We start from the raw sequence: 21,083 nt of genomic DNA, 5'->3' as shown, positions 1-21,083 counted from the left end.
ATTAAAGTTAACTTCTTTTACAGCAAGTCAAAACACAAACCTATTGAATTTTAAACATATTCCAACTGCAAAACCTTTGTAAGATTAGAGAATATGGGTCACCTCTTTTCTCACCCACTTTCTTTAAAATACTACCATTAACAGAGTATAACCTCAATTCAAATATCCTCACCCTCCATTCCAAAATCAAGGCCAAGTATATACTGGGGAACTGAAAGTTTAACAATAAACAACCTCTGATTCTAGGATATGCTGGAGTAGCAGGTTATGAAATGGTATGAATAATTAAGAAAAAGGGAAAAAAAAAGAATACCTAACAGTGCCATTATTTTTCATTTCAGAAATAGTGATCCTGAATTGAGTCTTTCGATGCATTCAATATTTATTATACTTGCCAAATATTCAAATAGTAAGGCTTTTGCCCCCAACAATCTGACATCCTAAACACTGGACTAAATGTTTAGAGATTACTCCTAAGATGTTTCCTTGGTTTGGGTTAGGCACCCACCTGGTATGCTGCAGGCTATGCTACACTACTAAAAGCAAGTGTGACTGCGGAAAAGAAGATAAAAGTTTTGAGGTCAAAAGAATAATTAACATTCCAGATGAGAATTTTGAGAAGACAGTTCAGTACCAAAACTGAGTAAAAGTCACACATGTTCCAAATTCAACAACTGTTTTCAAAAGAGCATAACAATTCTAAAGGCTAGTTTAAGATCAAACATAAACCTCAGCACAGAAAAGACATGGACCTGTTGGAGCGGGTTCAGAGAAGGGGCACAAAGATGAGTAGGGGGCTGGAGCACCTTCTCCCTTTGAGACGGGCTGAGAGAGTTGGGCTTGTTCAGCCTGGAGAAGAAAAGGCTCCAGGGAGACCTTACAGCAGCTTGCAGGCTGAAGGGGGCTTATAAGAAAGATGGGGACAAACTTTTTAGTAGGGCCTGTAGTGAATAGGGCATGGGGTAACTGTTTTACACTGAAAGAGGGTAGATTTAGACTAGATACAAGGAAGACAATTTTTACAATGAAGGTGGTGAAACATGGGAACAGGTTGCCCAGAGAGGTGGTAGATGCCTCATCCATGGAAACATTCAAGGCCAGGTTAGATGGGGCTCTGAGCAACCTGATCTAGTAGTGGAAGGTGTTCCTGCTTATGCAGAGGACTTGGACTAGATGATCTCTAGAGGCCCATTTCCAACCCAAACTGTTCTATGATTCTATAAACGCCAGTAAGTGACAAGCAAATCATACATTTTACAGTGATCACAATTTCCCCTACCACCTCATGAAAAGTAGAACGGTACAGTGAAAGAATCCTATCCCCCCAAAAATCTGTAATTTCTACCATGATGCCTCTACGCCAGACAGAAAAAGGCGTGAAATGAACTTAAGACAGTTTAAAAAGATTAGCCAAACTTTGCATTGCAAAGTATTATAAACTTACTACTATGCTTATTGCTTGGCTCTATATCTTTAAGGACTAAAAAGAAGAAAATAAGCTTGTATGGCTCATGGCACATTTCCCCAAGTTTCTTTTTGTCCTTTTTGGAATACTTTACATAATGATTAGTCTTAATAACTCACTAGTAAAGGAAAATAAGAAACATTTGCATTTCTGGCCTGGTCCAAAATGAACCTGCTTAAATGAGCTGACCATCTCAGTGTCCTGAGAATTGCCAATTCTGTTAAAACTAGCTCTTCTAATAGGAAAACAAGTTTTACAAATTTTTAGGGACAAACAGATGCATATGAAATATAAACATTTCATGAAATGTGCTATCATTTTCATCTTGTCCTTATTTAGCTCTGCTGGTTGGGACTGAGATTTTCGATATGATTCCAAAATAATTACAAAAGAAAATGAGTGTGGTCATGCCACATGAACACAATTAAAACCTTTCGGCATTCTAGATCAAGCAAGTTTATAGTTAAGAATCTATTTCCATTACAAGCACTTTTTTACATCTGCTAGTCATTAAATTCCATATAATTGTATTTGGCCATTAAAGCAAAAATTATTGATATAAAAAACCAAAAGCTTTGCAATGAACTTTTTCTTCATGATAAATATTAAATTAAAGATGTCCTATGCAGCAGATACCGAAGATGGAAACAACTCTAAGAAAGAAAATACTTTAACGTACTCTGGCTGATTTAGGACACAATCTTTCTCTCTGCAGTCATCACACTAGCAGATGAGACACTTCCATTATTTCTAAGTTTATTACTACGCAATGTCTTCCACTTACAACCAATTTTTTGAACAGCTAAATAGAACTAAATTGTTACTTGAATTCTTGTGAGAGGTTTTCCTTTCCGGAGTTTTATACTGCGCAAAATCGCTGCACAACAATCCTTTAGCTTTACAAAGTATTTCATGCCTGCCTAGAGGGCACTGCTTTCAGATGTCTACTCATATTAAAGAGACAGCTATATTTAAGTGAACTGGGTTTTCCTCACGAAAAGATCTTATTTTTATGAGGATTAAGAATATAAGTTCTGAGCAATAGTGACTGCATCTCCTACTGATAAGATCAGCTTCTGTAATTTGAATTACAGAATCCAAAGATTTTTTGTAAATATCTGTCGTGGTGACAGTATCACCTTACATACTCATAATTGATGACTACCACCTATAAATACAAGATTTACATAATGCAAGACAAAATCTAAGGATAGCCTATGTCTCAGAGAGCTGACGAGGTACTAGTGTTACTTTCTCAGATCCAGGATAGGGCATGGAAAGACTATTTCACTGGGCTGATCAGAAAGTCATTTTGAGCCAAAAACAAAAAGAAAACTTGCTTATGCCATGGAAGAAAGTTATTGGTCTCAATTTTCATCTTTGGCAAAAATGCTAAGTCAGTAAGTGTACGGGTTTTGCACACAACAGTGATCACAAGACTGTATTAAAACCAACTGCTTCTAATTTCAAGTATTTTGACATTTTCTTCACAAATAACATTACCACGTTATTTCTGGAGTCTCTGAATTTTTCTTCTTCCTCGAGAATCTTCCATCTAAAAATACATTAGCATGCACAGAAATTGCATACCAAATCTTCACCTTCAAGTTTTTTAATAAGATGCACCATACATAAAGGCCATTGTTAATATGTATGAGTATGCCAATCCATACTCAGTGTTCAACACAGTAATTTAAGAGTTAAAATATTTCCAGATTCTACTCAAAGCAGCAAGTTTAAATACCTTAGCAAGTGATCTTACAATAGGGTTTTCCATAATTCCTTTAAGAAAAATCAGGTCTATTTCTTCAGCGCCTGTGGATGTTGGCAGATCAGTAAGGTTATCCAGGACCTGCTGCATGGCTGCTGACAAAACAAAAACAAAATGTAAGTAATGACCAAAGTAGACTTGAATAAATAACAAAAACTCTGGGAATCACCACAACATTAACTTTAGATATGTTAAGCAACCAACTATGTTTACTGAGAACAAGTGGACAGACTGGAAAAAGAACCTTTTTTTTTTTGTTTGAAAGACAGAAATAAAGGATCTATCCAAATCTTTATCACCACAATCAACTTTAATCCAGGCCCAGCACACTCCTTTCAAGTCTTGCTACTACTTCAAGATCTAAAAAACCCAAACAAATACGAACTGTAAGGTATGCGTAATCTTTCCAATACAATATAAACAACTCATTCATGATTCTTTATTTCATCTCTCTTCCAGAGGAAGTTTTCAGCCCTCATACATACACCAACCAACTACAAATTTTACAATGCTTGTATAAGCAGATGTCACTTTTTAAAATGAACACGTAGTTCCATTTTCTTTTAACCAAAAATTTGCTTTCAAGACAGCTCTTACCTTGAGGACACTTCTGTCCATCCCCAGCAGTCCTTTATAACCAGTTCTGATGTACTACACTCCAGCACTAAGTGTAGACGTGCAGATGCTAACACCAACCTGGCACCGCAACGTACTGCAATGGGAAGTTTATCCTAGAATGCGAAATATATCATGCCTGTTCAGTACCCTCAGTGGAGATTTTTCTGGCTATCTACAGCCTCACAGAGAGAGATGCAGCAACCTGGGTGAGAGTGAACAATGCTGACGAGAAGTAGTCAGATAATCCCACCATCCTCGCTGTCTTGTCCTGTGAAGTCACTGAGGTAAGTGATGAGAATTTGTTTATAACTCTGTGCTTCAATCCTCTCATTTAAAATAGAGTTGAACAAAGCAGATCTTTCATTAGACAACAGGATCAGTATATTCATGCATTACAGAGCTCTTATGCATTTGGGCTCATGTGCAGCAGCCCTTACCTGAGATTACATCAGCTAGGCCCAAGCTTGCAGAGGTGGATGTGTGCCAGCTTAGGCTGCACAAAAGGAGGCATCATTGACAAGTTATGATGTCCTTCACAGGGTAAATGGTCATTCTTTCCCTGTCTTCCAGTGTTTGGCTATACATTCTTACCTTGTAGTGTTATTTTAGTAGTGAAAAATCTATACTGTTCCTGTTTTTAAGTGTATTCCTATAAACTCCTGCTGAGTTACAAATCCATGCTCAGACACATACACAGGTATACTAAAAAAAACCCTTCTGTTGAAATCCCCTAACAAGCTAAAAGCATTAGAACAAGCCCTGTGTACTGCCATGCTCCTCATGCTGCATAGCAGCATATATCAAGTGAATTAGAAAGCCTATATGCCCCTTCTCCCACACAGGAATTTACCCTTAACTTTCCTCATTCCTTTATAATGAAAACTATTATGAAACACTGCACAGTAACAGAACAAACAGCATTTCTCAACACCTACTTTCTAATTTCAATTCATCCTAGAAATTCCATCCCAAGAAAAAAATTTCTGGCCATTCTTTCCGTCTTTTCAAAAGCTGACTTTTGAACAATCAAATCCTCTTTTGTGCCACATTTTAACTACAGCAGTGTATGTCAAATGACTGCATTTTTAAAAAAACCTGGTTTAACCATACATCTCACTTTCAAGAAGTGAATCTTCTGTGGAACCATGAGTAGGAGGGAAAATGACACTTTATGCTTCCAGATTTTGAAGCAATATTTTTTCTATTTTATAACAGATAAAGTGTTTTTAGCAATCATACATTACATAAAGTCACCAAAATCTACCTGTAAATAGACCACATCTTCCTCTGACTAGGTATGTCCTGCACCTTGACTAGATGAGCTGCAGAGGCAACTGCCTTCTTTTATGTTTTCTCAATTCCCAGTTACAGATTCGTGACCCTTAATGCAGTCATGCAAACAATAATATTTCCAGAAGCAGATATATTTCTACCCAATGGTAGAAAGCTAATAATAATAAGCCTTTTTTACATTTTTAACAGTTACGTAAATTCTTTTTAAGTGACATCAGGTTTGCACTTCGGTTCTCATGAATAATCTGACTAAAAATATAAAGCTTCCTTCAGGTCAAAGCATGCATCTCAACTACCAGTTGCAATTCCAGCACTTGACGCCGACAGAGGCGTGCATAAAAGACATTCCTTATATATCTCCATGTTAATAAGCTGTTTCTTATGTAACCCTTTCAGAAGTCTGCCTATCTTAGAATGATCTAATGAAAAAAATAAACCCTTACCTAAACTTCAGCATCAAGGAGAAACTGCAAGGAGCAACATTACAACATTAAGCTTCACAAGAACTACTTTCAAGATTCCTGCAACTAGACAGGGTATTTTCAAATTCACAAATTCTAGCATAAAAAGTGCTTGAGTACATTTTAGCATTCTTGGAAAGCAGAGAACATCTTTATCAACATGCAGAGTTAAAAAAATTCACAAAGGCAGACTTGCATCCCAGGTGATCAGCTGCCTTCAGAAACAGCTTCCTAATGCTGTGCATCTGATGGTTGCTTTCTCTCATGGCAGAGCCATCATGGTAAGAGTCTTCTCAGCTATAAATAGCATAGACCCAATATTAGAAAGAAAACCAAAAAGGCGTATGTAAGTTAGGATAAGGCACCTTTACTAGCCCTGGATTCTATGTGTTTGAACACAGTGTGGATCTCTGTATTGCCACAGTGTAGCCAGTTCCTCATCTTAAAGCAAAGAGCTTTCTAAGTAGCTGAATAAATAAAAAATAGTAATACATATTGCTAAGTACTCCTTTATTTTAACCAGCTATGAGAGAAAACTTTAAGAAGCTTCAACAAAGCAGTACATGGTAACTAGAAACTAGATCAACATTTATATGCTTCATGGTGTTGCACTGCTTTACATTCACCTGGCAGAAAAATTCAGAACATGCCCAAATGTTATTTTTCAAAAAGTGATCAAGAGCATCTTCCAACAGGTGTTATGTCAGCTGCTTTATTTCAAAAGAACAGACAACGATACCTGAGTACTTCCTGTAGTACTTTAATGTCAATGTTCTACATTTATTATGCAAGCCATGGCCCAGCTTCAAGCATAATTCCCATTTAATGTGAAATGCTACTATTTGCTCACACATGAAAATAGCTTTGAAACTCTAAGCAACATATTGACCTACATACACCTTAGATATTCATATGTGCACTTTCAAACAATACAATTTATTCAAAGAGTTTAAAGCCCAGGGGGGGAAACACTTTGGTAAATGTATGACAGACCCTATTTTTGTTTATCCAATCAGCTTTTGGTTATTCATTTGTATGGGAAAAAAGAAAAGAAAAAGAAAAAGAAAGGAAATGAAGGCTCAAGGGAGACCCTAGCACCATGTTCCAGTATTTAAAGCATGACTGCAAAGATGGACACTCTCTTTTCCCAAAGAGTCACATGGAAAAGACAAGGAGGGTAATGGGTAAAAGCTACTCCAAGGAGATTCCAACTGGACACAAGAGGAAAATTTTTCACAACAAACAAAATCGGCCATTGGAATAATCTCCCAGGGGAAGTGGTGGATTTCCCAATGTTGGACACTTCCAAGATTCAGCTGAGAGGGTGCTGGGCCACCTTGTCTAGATTGTGCTTTTGCTAAGAGAAGTTGGACCAGCTGATCCTTGAGGTGCCTTCCAACCTGGTATTCTGTGGTTTGATGAAAAAAGCAGGAGATACAATGTTTTCAGGCTTAATTCTAATTATCTTTCAGAATAACGTAGATACACATGGAATTTCAAGTACCAATTTTTAAAACAATTTCACTTTTTTCTTTCCTGGGGCAAAGCCACCTAGCTCTTTTAGAAAGCTATCTTGTATTTGAACAGCAGGAATAAAAGCTGAAGATGTTAAATGCTCACCTAGGAAAGTTTTACTTAAAAGATCAGGTTCTATCAAACAAGAAAAAGATGGAACTAAGGAGTTTGGAGACTGTCCAATCTAAATACTCAATCAAATATTGCCTTTTGAGACTCCCATCTCCTCTCTGGCAAACATGCCCTGGAAATGTTGATAGAGGTTATGGGGGTAGGGAGGGAGGGAGTGGGGGAAGACCTGTATAACTTAGATTTAATTGAGGCAATACAAGAACTAATGACTACAGTGAACAAACTGCATAAACCACGTTGTCAGGAGTGCTCCTAATTGTTGAATACTTTAGTGCCCAATAAAAAGCAAACATGTGCTTCTCTTTCAGTAGAAAATTAATTGGGTCTTTTTTGCCTCTCTCATCCCATCTTTTAGAGAAAACTGGTAAGAACATACTAACTTTAAAGAGCTCTATGGTGCACCTCCTTCTCTTTCAGAAGACAAACCCTTTCCAATATTCAAAGACTCATCTGAGTAAAATTTTAAATTATCATCACAACACAAAAGGATCTGCTTTTGTGAGAACAGCAAGAGACAGGCATGGTTGACTATGTCGGTTAACAAAACCATCTAAGAACACACACATGACAAGAAACACACACTGACTACAGCCTCCAGACAGAACAGGAGGAACTGCGCAGCAGCAGGCTCTCAGTTGAGGCCAGGTGTTGAAATAAAAGGATTCTTAGGAAAAAGTGACAACAGAACTGAGTCTGAGATGGGACTCCGAACAGCAAATGAGATTGCAACGAGCCAGCCTCCACTCCAGCCCCTGGCTTTGGTGACAGGGATTGTACATGCACGTAGAATTAATTTCCACAGTCAATTTTCAAAGAACATCTCCATAACCATAGGAAGCTTAAAGCCTCAAGCAAGAGTCAGCAGGAACAGCCTGGTCTGCCGTGTACATGCATTGAACAATTTAATCCAACTATGCTTATGACCCCATACTCAGAGAAACCAGCTTGTCATTTGAATTCCATATCAAAAAGGGAAAGTGGGGGAAAACATGCCAATTGATCTCTGCAGCAAACAGCACGCATCCTGAGGCATAAGAATGAAGACATTCCACTTCCTAATGCAAACTGACTAACCAGAATTAATATCTCCCAATTCACATGTAGTTCTTTAGACAGTCAAAGGATGCTTCAAAGGTTTAATCTACATACTGTATCTTACAATAGTAAATTCAGATCAACTAGAAGTAAAAGATACTATGATAACTCTTCTCTTCTTGTATTTGTAAGAAAAAGACAGGTTTTCATAAAGCTCTCAACTGTGACTCTTCTATCAAATTTGAATTTACTCTTTCTTTCAGTGCCTAATTCTTGTCTACATTAATTCTATGTAAAGGAAGGAGGAAGCATACATTTAAATAAATTTTCCAGATTTGCAGACAGAAGACAAATGTGTCACTCACTGGGGAGCAGAAAGCTTTCTAGAGTGAATGCCTGGCACAGGTTTTTTTTAGCTCAATTTCATTTTATTAGTCTCCAAGCTTACAAACTACCAGGAATGAAAAGAAAATTATGTATAATATATTTAAATAAACATATGCATATTTATTTCCACATGGCCTACTCATCTGGAGACGAAGGTATAATAAATACCTCAAGGACTACTGGTGAGGCTGGTGCTTCACTCAAAGTTTAGAAAGTTAGATTAAAATCTCACCACATACGCAAACTTTGGAAACAATTTCTTCTGTGATCTAGAACCTTTTCAAGAGGGATATACTCAAAAGTTTCACAAGACACCCAATATGCATAGACAAAAGATTAATTTGTAACTCATACAGCCCTAAGCCAATGACAACTGCATCAATTTCTTCCATTTGTATTCATGTGATTTGTGGGGTTTCACGGTTTTTTTGGTTGGTGGGTTTTTTGTTATTGGGTTTTATTTCTTTTAATTGATTTCTGATTTAACATAAGGTGAAAAAGAAGAAATTATTTTGTATTGACCACTTCCCTCCCCAGTTACAAATTACATTTTTGGCAGCCCAGGCCTGAGAAAAGGAGTACCTATGAACAAGTTAACATTTTGAGCTAGAATAAAGAAGTTCATTCAATAACAGACTATTTACCAAGAATATATGAAACTGACAAAGCCCTCTGTTACTACTCCCAGAGTAAGTTTCAAAAAACAGGTTTTAAGATAAAAGTCTCTGGGAAAGCATTATGCAGTGAGCACATATAACATTATGTTTGCATTTTCACAGCCAACAACTGTATTTACTGAGCAGAGATCACATTTAGAAATACCTCCAGAGAAACACTATAAAAGTGATGTACAATTGTAGTTTAGCTCCTCTGCTCCTCTACACCAGGCTACAAATCAGTTACATAACCCCATACAAGGTATGCCTATGCTGCTTATCGTAGAATGACACAATGATACTTGGGCTCTTAAGCACCCAGAGTGTTCGCATCTACATCAGACGGAGGTTTTATCCAGGCTATTTGACAACTGCCACGCAGGAAGTGTTAGGCCAATGCAGCTATAGCCCTATTGATAGACACCTTAACTCAAGCATTTCTGGGTGGCAGTCTACTGTAACATCATGGAGGCACATTTCCTAACCAGGACCCTTTCCTTGTTAAGTAAATGCAAAGATCTCCTCTCAAAAGACTGTAAGACTACTTAATGAAGGAAACTGTTGTCTACAGCATGCATACTTTATTGACTGCAGAAACAGAGAAATTAATAGCATATATGGCAGTGAATTAAGGAAGGAGGAAAAGATAAGAATGAATGCTCCTCTGGATATTCAAATTCTACTCACTGAATTTTTGCATGTTGGAAAGAAGTAATGTAAATGCTTAGAAATGTTAACTAATTTTTTTACTTCATTTTCTCAAAGTCTCCCGGCAAGCCAAGACTGAGCTATTTTAGCATAACTATAAATAGAAGCTCAAGCAGTCCCTACCCTTATCAAACCTAGCTCAACTACATCTTACATGCCCATTTTTCATGATTCTTAAGGTCACAAAAGCTATGGGGAAGAGCAAACAACCCCTCCCCATCCCAAGCACTGCAGCCATACTTCTCTCAGGCTGTGAAGTTTGTCTAAAAAAAGATGAAGCAAAAATTTTCTGATGAACAGATGGACCTCACAGCTGCATCTTTTGGAAAGGAAAGCACTATTTTAAAATTAATTCAGCAAAGATAAAAAGGGAACAAAGCATCACAGCTCCAAAACCAGCAGAATTAAGAGGTTAAGTCTTATTTGAATATACATACCATGACCAACACTAAGATATTGACAAGAGATACACTAAAATTATTACTGAGGAACTGTGAGAGGCTTCTCTTTATTAAAGGATTGTAAAGAAAAAGATTGTAAAGTATAAAGGTAATTGGCTGAATTTGATGTTCACTAACTAAGCTTGATGCTTCAAAAATAAACCCATACGTGTGTTAAATATTACCAAGTTTTCTGACTTTATTTTAATTAGAGAAAGACTCATGCAAGCTTCAAGCACAGATGATGATTAACTGATGAAGCACACACATGCACACAGAAGCTGAATATGCCTTTTCTGACAGTTTAAAGTTCTCCGCAGCAAGCAAATGGTAGGACCTACATGGCAATTCCTCTGCTGTAGTCTGAGCCACCTACTGAATTTGCTTCTTCATTATGGTATTTGTGCCACACTGGAAGAGGCAGGAGAGCTTAAGATGCTTTATGAAAGGGTCATGTGTGCAATTATTTAAAAAGAGAATTCACTTTCCCATTTTTCTGCTTAAAACAGTTTTCATGCCCCACTAACAAAACTAGCATTTCTTACTGAATCACAGCATATGCAACTGTTTGAGGGTAATCGGTTAAAACAAATGATTACTAAAAAGTAAACATTTTCCTCCCATAAATACATTCAGGAAAATAATTGGATCAAGTTATGAATGCTTAACTTAAGTTGGAAGGGTCCCCACAATGTCTCTAATCCTACTTCATGCTCTAAGAAGGGCCAGCTATGAGAGAATACCACACTGCTCAGGGCTTTATCCAGTAGTCTTGAAAGCCTCTCATCAAGGAGACTATACAACTTCTCTTGGCAAATGCTTCCACGGCTTCCTAATCACAGAATCACAGAATCCCAAGGGTTGGAAGGGACCTCACAAGATCATCTAATCCAACCCCCCTGCAAGAGCAGGGTAACCTAGAATACATCACACAGGAACTTGTCCAGGCGGGCCTTGAATATCTCCAACGTAGGAGACTCCACAACCCCCCTGGGCAACCTGTTCCAGTGCTCTGTCACTCTCACAGTAAAAAAGTTGTTCCTGATGTTCACATGGAACCTCCTATGCTCCAATTTACACCCATTGCCCCTTGTCCTATCACTGGACATCACTGAAAAAAAACTAGCTCCATCATCCTGACACTCACCCTTTACGTATTTGTAAACACTGATGAGGTCACCCGTCAGTCTCCTCTTCTCCAAGCTAAAGAGACCCAGCTCCCTCAGCCTTTCCTCATAAGGGAGATGTTCCACTCCCTTAATCATATTTGTACGTCTGCGCTGGACTCTTTCAAGCAATTCCCTGTCCTTCTTGAACTGAGGGGCCCAGAACTGGACACAATATTCCAGATGCGGCCTCACCAAGGCAGAATAGAGGGGGAGGAGAACCTCTCTTGACCTACTAACCACACCCTTTCTAATACACCCTAGGATGCCATTGACCTTTTTGGCCACAAGGGCACATTGCTGGCTCATGGTCATCCTCCTAAGGTTTTCCTTATCTACAGCCTGCATTTATCTTGATTCCATTCATGTCATCTGTCTCTCATCCTCAATGGAACAGGTCACCCACAGAAGTCGTCGAGTCGCCATCCCTGAAGATACTCAAAACCCAAGGGACACAAGCCTGGACAACCTGTTCCAGCTGATCCTGTCTAAGCAGAGAGGTTGGGCAAGATGATCTTAAGAACCCCCTTCCAACCTCAGTGATTCTGTAATTATTTCCCAGCAACTTTCATTCAGATAGAAAGCTTTGCTCACTATTACTGTTTGTGAACTTTGCTCTTTCACACCATGTAAATACTACCTTTAATAAATACTGGAAACTCACAAAGATACTATACTGAAAGACAGAAATCTCCACTCTTTTGGTAATACAAAAGGCCCTATTTTAAACCCATAAACACCATCAGTTCTGTTATGGATGCCTGCACTTCTCCAGGGCAACTAAGATAACACTGAAAAAACTATGCTACCGTGGTCGTTTTGAGCAAAACAGCAGATTTATGCCTTCAAATAATTACTTTGTGAATTTATTTTAAGTTGCTAATATGCTGGTTTACAGCTTCTAAATACTAGTCATCAGAAACTTAATAACTACAGGAAATCTTTGCTGAACATATGAACATCACTGCTGGCTGCCAACAAATATATTTACTTCTAAAGTTTCTGGAAACTTCATACATTACCCTGAATATATGAAGCCCTTGCTCTAGCTATTTGGATTAATCGTCCAAAAAGGTAGTAGTAAGGAGACAAATTTTGAAACCAGTTCCATTTGCCCTCTAAATTGTATATTGCAGTTATTATAAGACACAGCTTAAAGGAAAACACTACTTTTCCTCCTGCTATTACAAATGTTCGTATATTGCCACTTGGAAGGAAAGAAGTATTTGAGCAGATCTTTGAAAAAACTTCAAAGCATCAGCATTTCTATTCACCTGCCAAGCAGCACAAATATGAAGACCAAATATAACAGAAAATGAAGAAATTATTAAAAAAGCATTTAAGTAATCTCTTGGTGGCAGTGGAGGTCAGTGAAAATAGGAGATATTCTAGACTTTTGAAAGCCTCTACCTATAGCCCAGACAAATAGGGCTGCACATGTAGGAAAAAACTGAAGCATTCCAAGAGGAGATAAATTAAAAACAGTATTGTGCCTCAAATTACAAGCAGCACATGTGTCTGAAATAAAATCCAGAAGGAATTTAATGCAAAATCTTCAACCACCACACAGCACAAACTGGAGCGTGTAAAAGCAAGTCAACTAAAAACTTTTTTTAAAGGCCAAATTAAATTATTTCTTTTTGTAGTGTTCTTACTTTTCAGCTATAGATATTAGGGAAGTATGTATTGATGTCACACACAGACTACTGTACTTTCAATGAATACAAGCATATACCCCAGACGAAATTTCAATTTTGATGAACAAAGACTGTACTCCCTCAGTTCTTCAACTACTTTAGTACTTCAGCTACTAGAGGATATTTTAGAAATTATTTTTAAATGAAGGAAAAATGCCTTCAGTGGATATGCAGTCTAATACATTACTTTGTACCCAAAGCTTCAGTACAAATTCAGCAAATTTCAGGATGTATCCTCCACTGCACTCAACTGTCCTGGGCTCAGCAGCAGCAGTCATTTTTCTCCTTCTTAGTAGCTGGTGCAGTGCAGTGTTTTTGACTCTCAGCCTTAGAACAGCGCCGATAACACCGATGTTTTTAGTTGCTGCTCAGTAATGTTTACTCTGACCAAGGACTTTCTGAGTCTCACGCTCTGTCAGGGAGGAGGGGAAGCCGGGAGGAAGCAGAGACAGGACACCTGACCCAAACTAGCCAAAGAGGTATTCCATACCACAGCATGTCATGCCCAGTATATAAACAGGGGGCAGTTACCCGGAAGGGCTAGATCACTGCTCGGGTCAGGCTGGGCATCGGTCGGCAGGTGGTGAGCAGTTTTATTCTCTTCCCTTGTTATTTCCCTTATCATTATTATCATTGGTGTTAGCAGCAGTGGTTTGTGTTATACCTTAGTTACTGGGCTGTTCTTATCTCAACGCGTGGGAGTTACATTCTTTCAATTCTCCTCCCCAATAGCAAACACCTTCCCAAAGGGAAAGGAGAGTTCCACTTCCAGTGTTACATGCTTCCATTTTGTTACTGGCCTTCAATCAACACTGATATAGCAGATGAAGGTGACATAGCAGACCAACACAAAACTTCTGAGTTGTATGAGGTCCCCCACTTCTAAGAATAGGCACCCCAGCAGCAACGAAGAATCGAGAAGTTCAAGTTCTGCTATGAACATGTTTCTTCAACCATTTGCAACTTCCACCCAGGCACACTGTGTGGGCATATGTCAAAGAAGAAAGCTAAAATGTACAAGGATTGTAAGGTATTCTACTGTCAGTGCAATGGCTCAGAACAATACTTAGAGAGCTATTTTGTAACATGGCTTGGGTCCATCTGCAAACAAGACAAAGTGCTTCTAACACAAAATTGGATACTCTGCTGCGCAGCAAATTAACAACACTGTGCACCTCCAGAAACTCATGATTAATCTGATCACTAGCAAGAGGTGTTGCTGGTTCCACTGGAGTTTCCATCTCAGGGGTGCCTGCATCCTTCCATCTGAAAGCACCTGATCACTCAAAAGAATAGCAGTAGGAAATCATTAAAAAGAAAAATTCCACGCTTCAGATAACTGTGTGTTTCCTTAATCTTGGTTAATAAGAAATTTCGGTTTAAACAATTCTTTCTCCTCCCTGTTCTTAACCCAGGTTTTTTTACACCTGGCAAACAATGCTCAGTTTTCACTGCTCTAACCTAAAGAGGGCAATCTGCTGCCCTACAGAGGGCAATTTCTCCTCTATATTGACTGGGAAAGCAGCAAGACTAGCATAATTCCCCCGTACCTCTCCCAGTCTGCACCTTTTTGCAAAGTGTATCAGACAAGAGTCTCATGAGGGCCTTACACAACACCATTAATACTTCCCTTTCCACTGATAAAGACAGATCAGAAGATCTATTCTGGCTTTTCTCACAGTTACATTATACTGTCAGCTCAATCTACTGGTCTGTCATAAAAAAATACAAAAGATCATTTTGAACCTCCATCTCCTCCAAACCTTAAATTTGTAGCTGAACAAACTGTCCTCTTCCTTAAGTGCAGAATACTACATGTATATTTCGCCCCACTGCTATTACTCTAGGCTTCAAATCAGGTTTTGGCACTTTGCTTTTTATCCTCTTCTGCTTCACTGAAGATCCTCAGACAATGAATTTCACGAGAAACCACCTTTCATCCAGATGTTAGTTCTGCTTTTAATACTACCACCTTCTATAGGTGTAAGTGTAGGAGACACTAAGGAATTCTAACAGTTAAGAATTTTATGATGAAGAGTTCTGATACTGAGTGATGGTTGTATTAAAGCTTTCTCAGACTTCTTCATAAGGAGCGTGACCAACAGGTCGAAGGAGGTGATCCTGCCCCTCTACTCTACTCTTGTGAGACCTCACCTGGAGCACTGTGTGCAGTTCTGGTGTCCTCAACATAAAAAGGACATGGAACTGCTGGAACAAGTCCAGAGGAGAGCCACGAGGATGATCAGGGGACTGGAGCACCTCCCGTATGAAGACAGGCTGAGGAAGTTGGGGCTGTTCAGCCTGGAGAAGGCTGCGTGGGGACCTCATAGCAGCCTTCCAGTACCTGAAGGGGGCCTATAGGGATGCTGGGGAGGGACTCTTCGTCAGGGACTGTAGTGACAGGACAAGGGGTAACGGGTTAAAACTTAAACAGCAGAAGTTTAAATTGGATATAAGGAGGAAATTCCTGTTAGGGTGGTGAGGCACTGGAATGGGTTGCCCAGGGAGGTTGTGAGTGCTCCATCCCTGGCTGTGTTCAAGGCCAGGTTGGATGAAGCCTTGTGTGGGATAGTTTAGTGTGAGGTGTCCCTGCCCATGGCAGGGGGGTTGGAACTAGATGATCTTGAGGTCCTTTCCAACCCTAACTATTCTATGATTCTATAACAACAGCAGAACGCTTTTTTAAATGAAAGCATCCAAACACAGCACTTTCAAAATCTGATTGCCCCGTTATGATACAGTCACTTCAAAAATACACCTATGCCCTTTATACATCACACCCATATATTTACATTTCATACATGCCCTGTTTCATATTTCCGTTATTGTTAAGTATTTGTTGAATTATCTCTTTCAACCTAAAACACTGGAGTATGTAAATTAGATCTGCATCAATGCAGACATTAAAATATTTGTATTTGGGTTCTATTATAGATGTCAACAAGCATTGGAAAATGACTCAATAAATTCATATGCAGAAAACAAATGCAAGGCAGCTTTTTGGAGTGCAAAATAAAGCACTTTAGGAAATATTTATACTATCTTAACACATTCTTTAATAAAAAATGAAAGTTAATCTAATTTAAAATAGCAAATATATTTGATTATTATGTGATTATTATATATACCCTTTTTTTCTAGGAGGAAAAAGATCCACCATGTAAAACTTCCCTAGGGATGTTTTCAGTTCAGAGACTACTTAATCTCACTGAAAGTTTTCCTCTGCATCGTGCTTTGAGGGTAAAAAGTTTAAAATAGGAGTGAAACTGGAAAAACTATTGAATTTAAATTAAATTTATCTCTGGTCCAGAATGTCAGTTCTCACTTCTACAGCATCACCTAGTACCTTTTCCAGAAGTTTCATCTGTAGCTCATTCCTTAACAATAATGCTGCCACTTTCACTAAAATAAAGCCTCTCATGGAAGCACCAATATCTACCCAAACACAGGTACTAGGAAGCTGTAAGCAAGTTGCTAAATTAACAAGGTTACAGTTCAGGGTGACTTTCAACAGGGAAAGAAGTTTTCTTTGCTACCTTTGTCATATGATGCAGTTCTTGTTTATCCTAAGGACAAAAGGTGAAGCCTTAATTATGAAGAAAATTTACCAGAACACACTTAGAATTTAGTAGTGATGCAGTGACAGAAAATGGCTTTTCCAAATCTGTTTGCAGAACAACACTGCTCATGTTTTTAAATGGTGAAAAATACCACGTAAAACCTCTGTACTTTAAGACAGAGATTGCAAAACTTGATGGCATGTTAAATGCTTATTTGACCCGCAAGAACACCCAAAATGCATCTCAATCACTCCCCTAGTTAAAGAGACTCTATCCCAAACTTTTCATTTAATGCAGTCAAGATTTACATCTTTATCCTTAACAGTTACCTTTGTTTAGTCCTTTGAAGGGTATTTTTAAGAACCCTGGAAAAAGATCACCTTGACACTCATATTTTGAAGGGATATGCAAAACTCCATGGACTAAGTCACACTGCACTTAGCCATATGTTTCACCTCCCAGACTACTTCCCAGCAATATGCTCTCAGGACTTATTTAGGAGTACAAATGTTTAGTTAAAAGTGGGAAACTTAATTTCAATTTAAGAATATGTGAGTACAAGAAGAGGGGAAAGTTATTTTTAATGGTCTTGGAACAGCTTGTATTAAGACATATATGCTTTTAAGGAAATTACCATCTCAAATATTCACTTTGAATGTTCACCACCTTCACTTCCAATTCAGTTTCCAGCTTACTGCTGTGAACACTGAATGACAGTGTTCTATGTTTTATATGGTGGACACTGGCACAGAAATTGCATCTTCAAAACAGTATTTTACACTTCTACCTGTGCTGCATATTGACAAGTTTGAAATTTTCTACTCTATTTCCTTCGAATACCAAGTAGGATTCATTAAGTTTTGCTTAAGAAGTTCTGAATTCTCAGTCACGTACTCTGTCACCCTAGCTGAAGCAAAACCATAGACCTTTCAAGTAAAGGCTGACAGTGCATAGTTACAAGTTTTCTAATTACACAGTAAGTTTTAAATACCTTTCCACTCAACTTTTCCTTTGGAATGTGGGATACTAGATGATGGAAGCTCAAGGACCTGACTGAAACTTCAGAGTAGCAGAAGGACTGCAGTAAAAGACAAAGGAATAGAGGTCATGCTCAGAAATATAATGATCAGCTTCATACATATATAAAAATTTTACTTCAATCCCACTTACGGTGAAACAATAAAAGCCACAGACTCTCTCAGTTTTGACCCAAGTTGTTTCTTCTTTCCCCCACTGTTTAGGGGTCTCAGAGAAAACGGTGGGAGCAGAGAAGAAGCTGTTAGTATAAGCACTACCTGACTGAGCCAAGAGCCTCATTGGATTTTGATAACAGAACCACGCAGATCTATGCCATTTTCAAGGCCCAGTTACTTGGGGATCAGTAGAATTAGTTACTAATGCCATCAACAAAAAAGAAGTGGAGAAGACTCTGAAAGGAGACTATTAAAGTACTCCCATGTACAATGAGATATGGCAAGTTAAGGACCATGACTTATTTCCATCCCCAGCCTTGGAATTCCACTGCAATAGATAAAATAAATCCATGTTTCAGCTTTTCCACAAGAAGGTTTTAGGAAATCTGGGTCCTGAGCTGAAAGAGTAATTGCTTTGCCAACCATCTTCAGTATGGCAGTTGAGAGGACTGTTTCATCACACTAAATGAGTTCTCAGAGCAGTCAGTCCCATCCATAGTAGTTTCTGCTTATTATACCCCCCATTAAATTTGTCTTTACCAGAAAAGTATTGGCCTGAGAGATATATAAAAAGACAGCAATGTACCCTCCTATGTGTAAATTTGTTCTTTGGACACAACTAGCTTTAAGGTTGTGGAATAATTCAACATGAAGTTATTCTCAGGTTCCCAAGTGAACTTAAAAGGGCAATGATGTCTTTTTTCATAATGCTAAGATACCAAACCTTTTCTGGGTGTTACAAGGTCAAAAAAAAAAAAAAAACCAAAAAACCCAGTCATTCATGACACCCAGAAGTACTGGCAAAAAGGAAACATGTACTATCTCAGCAGATGGGACATACAGCATGCACAAAGCAGTAAGAATCAAATAAATGGAGTAGTCATTGTCTCATGCAAACTCAGCACTGAAGTTAAATGGCCATATTCTTCCGCATAATTTTGAAAGGTCTGAAACAAAACATAGTCTAAGAATGCATTTTCAGAAAACGTATATTCCTCTTCATATAAAGGAAATAAACTTGTTATGTTGTTTTTCAAATAATCAGCTGTATTTCTTTCATTTTCTTCTAAACAGTTCCCAGAGACATGCCCAAAAACCTAAATGAAATCTTGATTCTGCTTCAACTTTTCAGACACCCTATCTGTTACTGTGGCCCTCAGCATACCTGCTTACATTTCACTTGTCATGTGGTGCAAGAGCAAGACTTTATAGCAGCCTTCCAGCATCTGAAGGGGGGCTATAGGGATGCTGGGGATGGGACTGTTCATTAGGGTCTGTAGTGACAGGACAAGGGGTAATGGGTTCAAACTTAAACAGGGAAAGTTTAGATTAGATATAAGGAAGAAATTCTTTACTGTAAAGGTGGAGAGGCACTGGAATGGGTTGCCCAGGGAGGTTGTGAATGCTCCATCTCTGGCAGTGTTCAAGGCCAGGCTGGACAAAGCCTTGGGTGGCATGGTTTAGTGTGAGGTGTCCCTGCCCATGGCAGGAGGGTTGGAACTAGATGATAAGATCCTCCCCAACCCTAACTATTATGTGATTCTATACTTGGGACAGAATTTGGTTGGCTGTCTTTACTCAGAAAGCAGACTGTATTTTTAAATAGCCCAGGCTTGCACTTCTCTCTCTAAACAAAGAGATCCTGATAGATCAGCTACAAGCATCCTACATGACAGCTACATGCACGTGCAAAGCTGCAAGGTAGAATGCTGGACTTCAGCTTGCTTTTTAGTCCAGCTGTCAGAGGGAAATATTTTGAGGAAACAGATAGAAGGTAAAGCACATGCAGGTAGACTGCCATAGCACCAATCTCTGGAGAGATGCAACAGCATGCTAACAAAAGTACAAACCCAGCAGCCTGTATGTAGCCAGGCAAGTGCTCACTGGATTGCCAGTCCATCTACTAGCATTAGTCTCCACACAGAGAAGCATCAGAACTTCATCTTGAAACTTCCTTTGGAATACTCAACTTGGAAAAGTCATTAGCAATAGTAATAGCATACTGCTTGGAAAGGTGTCTTTATTATCATTAATATAATATCCTTTCCATAAATCGAGCTTACTGATAGCACTATTTCTCTACTGAAACTTGCCATGGTAGCAAACAGCAGTGACAATTGATCCCACAAGAAGGAATATGTGTTCAATGACTGAAGCAGCTGAAACATGAAAGAAGCTTTCTCAGTTTCAGAAACACTGGCAGAGTTTCTGTTTTTCTAAACACAGTGTCAGGATTTAAATATTGCACCACTTCTCAGCATAAGTTTACAGACCCAGACAAGCCAACTTTCACACAAAAGAAATCAACACTTGCTTTTTAATACCAGAGAGACTGATTTGAATGGGCTGCTGCCAGTAGTTCAAAAAGAAGCCAAGTCTCTGTATTTAAAAATTGTCTTTCAAATTAATAATCATCCCCGTCCTGAACAATGGACATCAAAGGCTATGAAGGAAAAAGATACAATCAAGCATGCATCATGTTGGTTCAACATAGGATTAAGTTATGGCTGAAAGGGTAGAGAATTAAATAGTCAAATGATTTTCGGTTTGTTGTTTTTTTTTTTTTTTAATATCGATTCCAAGTACTTGAAATTCACAATGCAATTATGTAAATTTCACAAGTGCTCAAACCAGTGATTTTCCTGTGCTTAATAAATGAATTGTTAGCATACTGAGCAAGTTTAAGCACAGTACACCAAAAAGCATTGTAATTTCCTGGTCTCCTGTGCCTGTTACGCTTTTCTTGCTCTGACAATACCTGTAAACCCATACTCTGGCTCCATGTAACACCTCTTGACCTGTATTATGCATACATACTCGACTACAAGAAGGGGAAGCAGCGTAGGAAGCAAGTGAACATGCAGATAGCTAAACTTAAGATTGGACGTGTTAACTATGATTTAGAAGCAGCAATTCAGATTTTCACCATTGGCCATAAACTGAGTTTTGTACCAATGGATTTTACACCTCTTTAGACTCATAAGGT

At 38.5% G+C, this 21,083-nt stretch overlaps 1 protein-coding gene across 7 annotated transcripts in view; it reads right to left on the bottom strand.

The window, feature by feature from the left end:
* PALS2 (protein associated with LIN7 2, MAGUK p55 family member) overlaps positions 1–21,083 on the bottom strand; it is a 65,448-nt gene that overhangs the window by 29,714 nt on the left and 14,651 nt on the right. For 3 of the 7 annotated variants that reach the window (XM_065665883.1, XM_065665880.1, XM_065665887.1), the window contains exon 2: positions 3,210–3,328. In XM_065665883.1, coding sequence (XP_065521955.1) covers positions 3,210–3,326 — 117 coding nt within the window. In that variant the 5' untranslated portion in view covers positions 3,327–3,328. The other 4 variants (XM_065665881.1, XM_065665882.1, XM_065665885.1 and 1 more) reach the window with 3 other exon arrangements.

This window comes from Lathamus discolor, chromosome 2 (assembly GCF_037157495.1).
Source record: "Lathamus discolor isolate bLatDis1 chromosome 2, bLatDis1.hap1, whole genome shotgun sequence".
Classification (NCBI taxonomy): domain Eukaryota; kingdom Metazoa; phylum Chordata; class Aves; order Psittaciformes; family Psittacidae; genus Lathamus; species Lathamus discolor.
The sequence above is the reverse complement of the archived record's forward strand: the minus strand, read 5'-3'. Positions and strand labels throughout refer to the sequence as shown.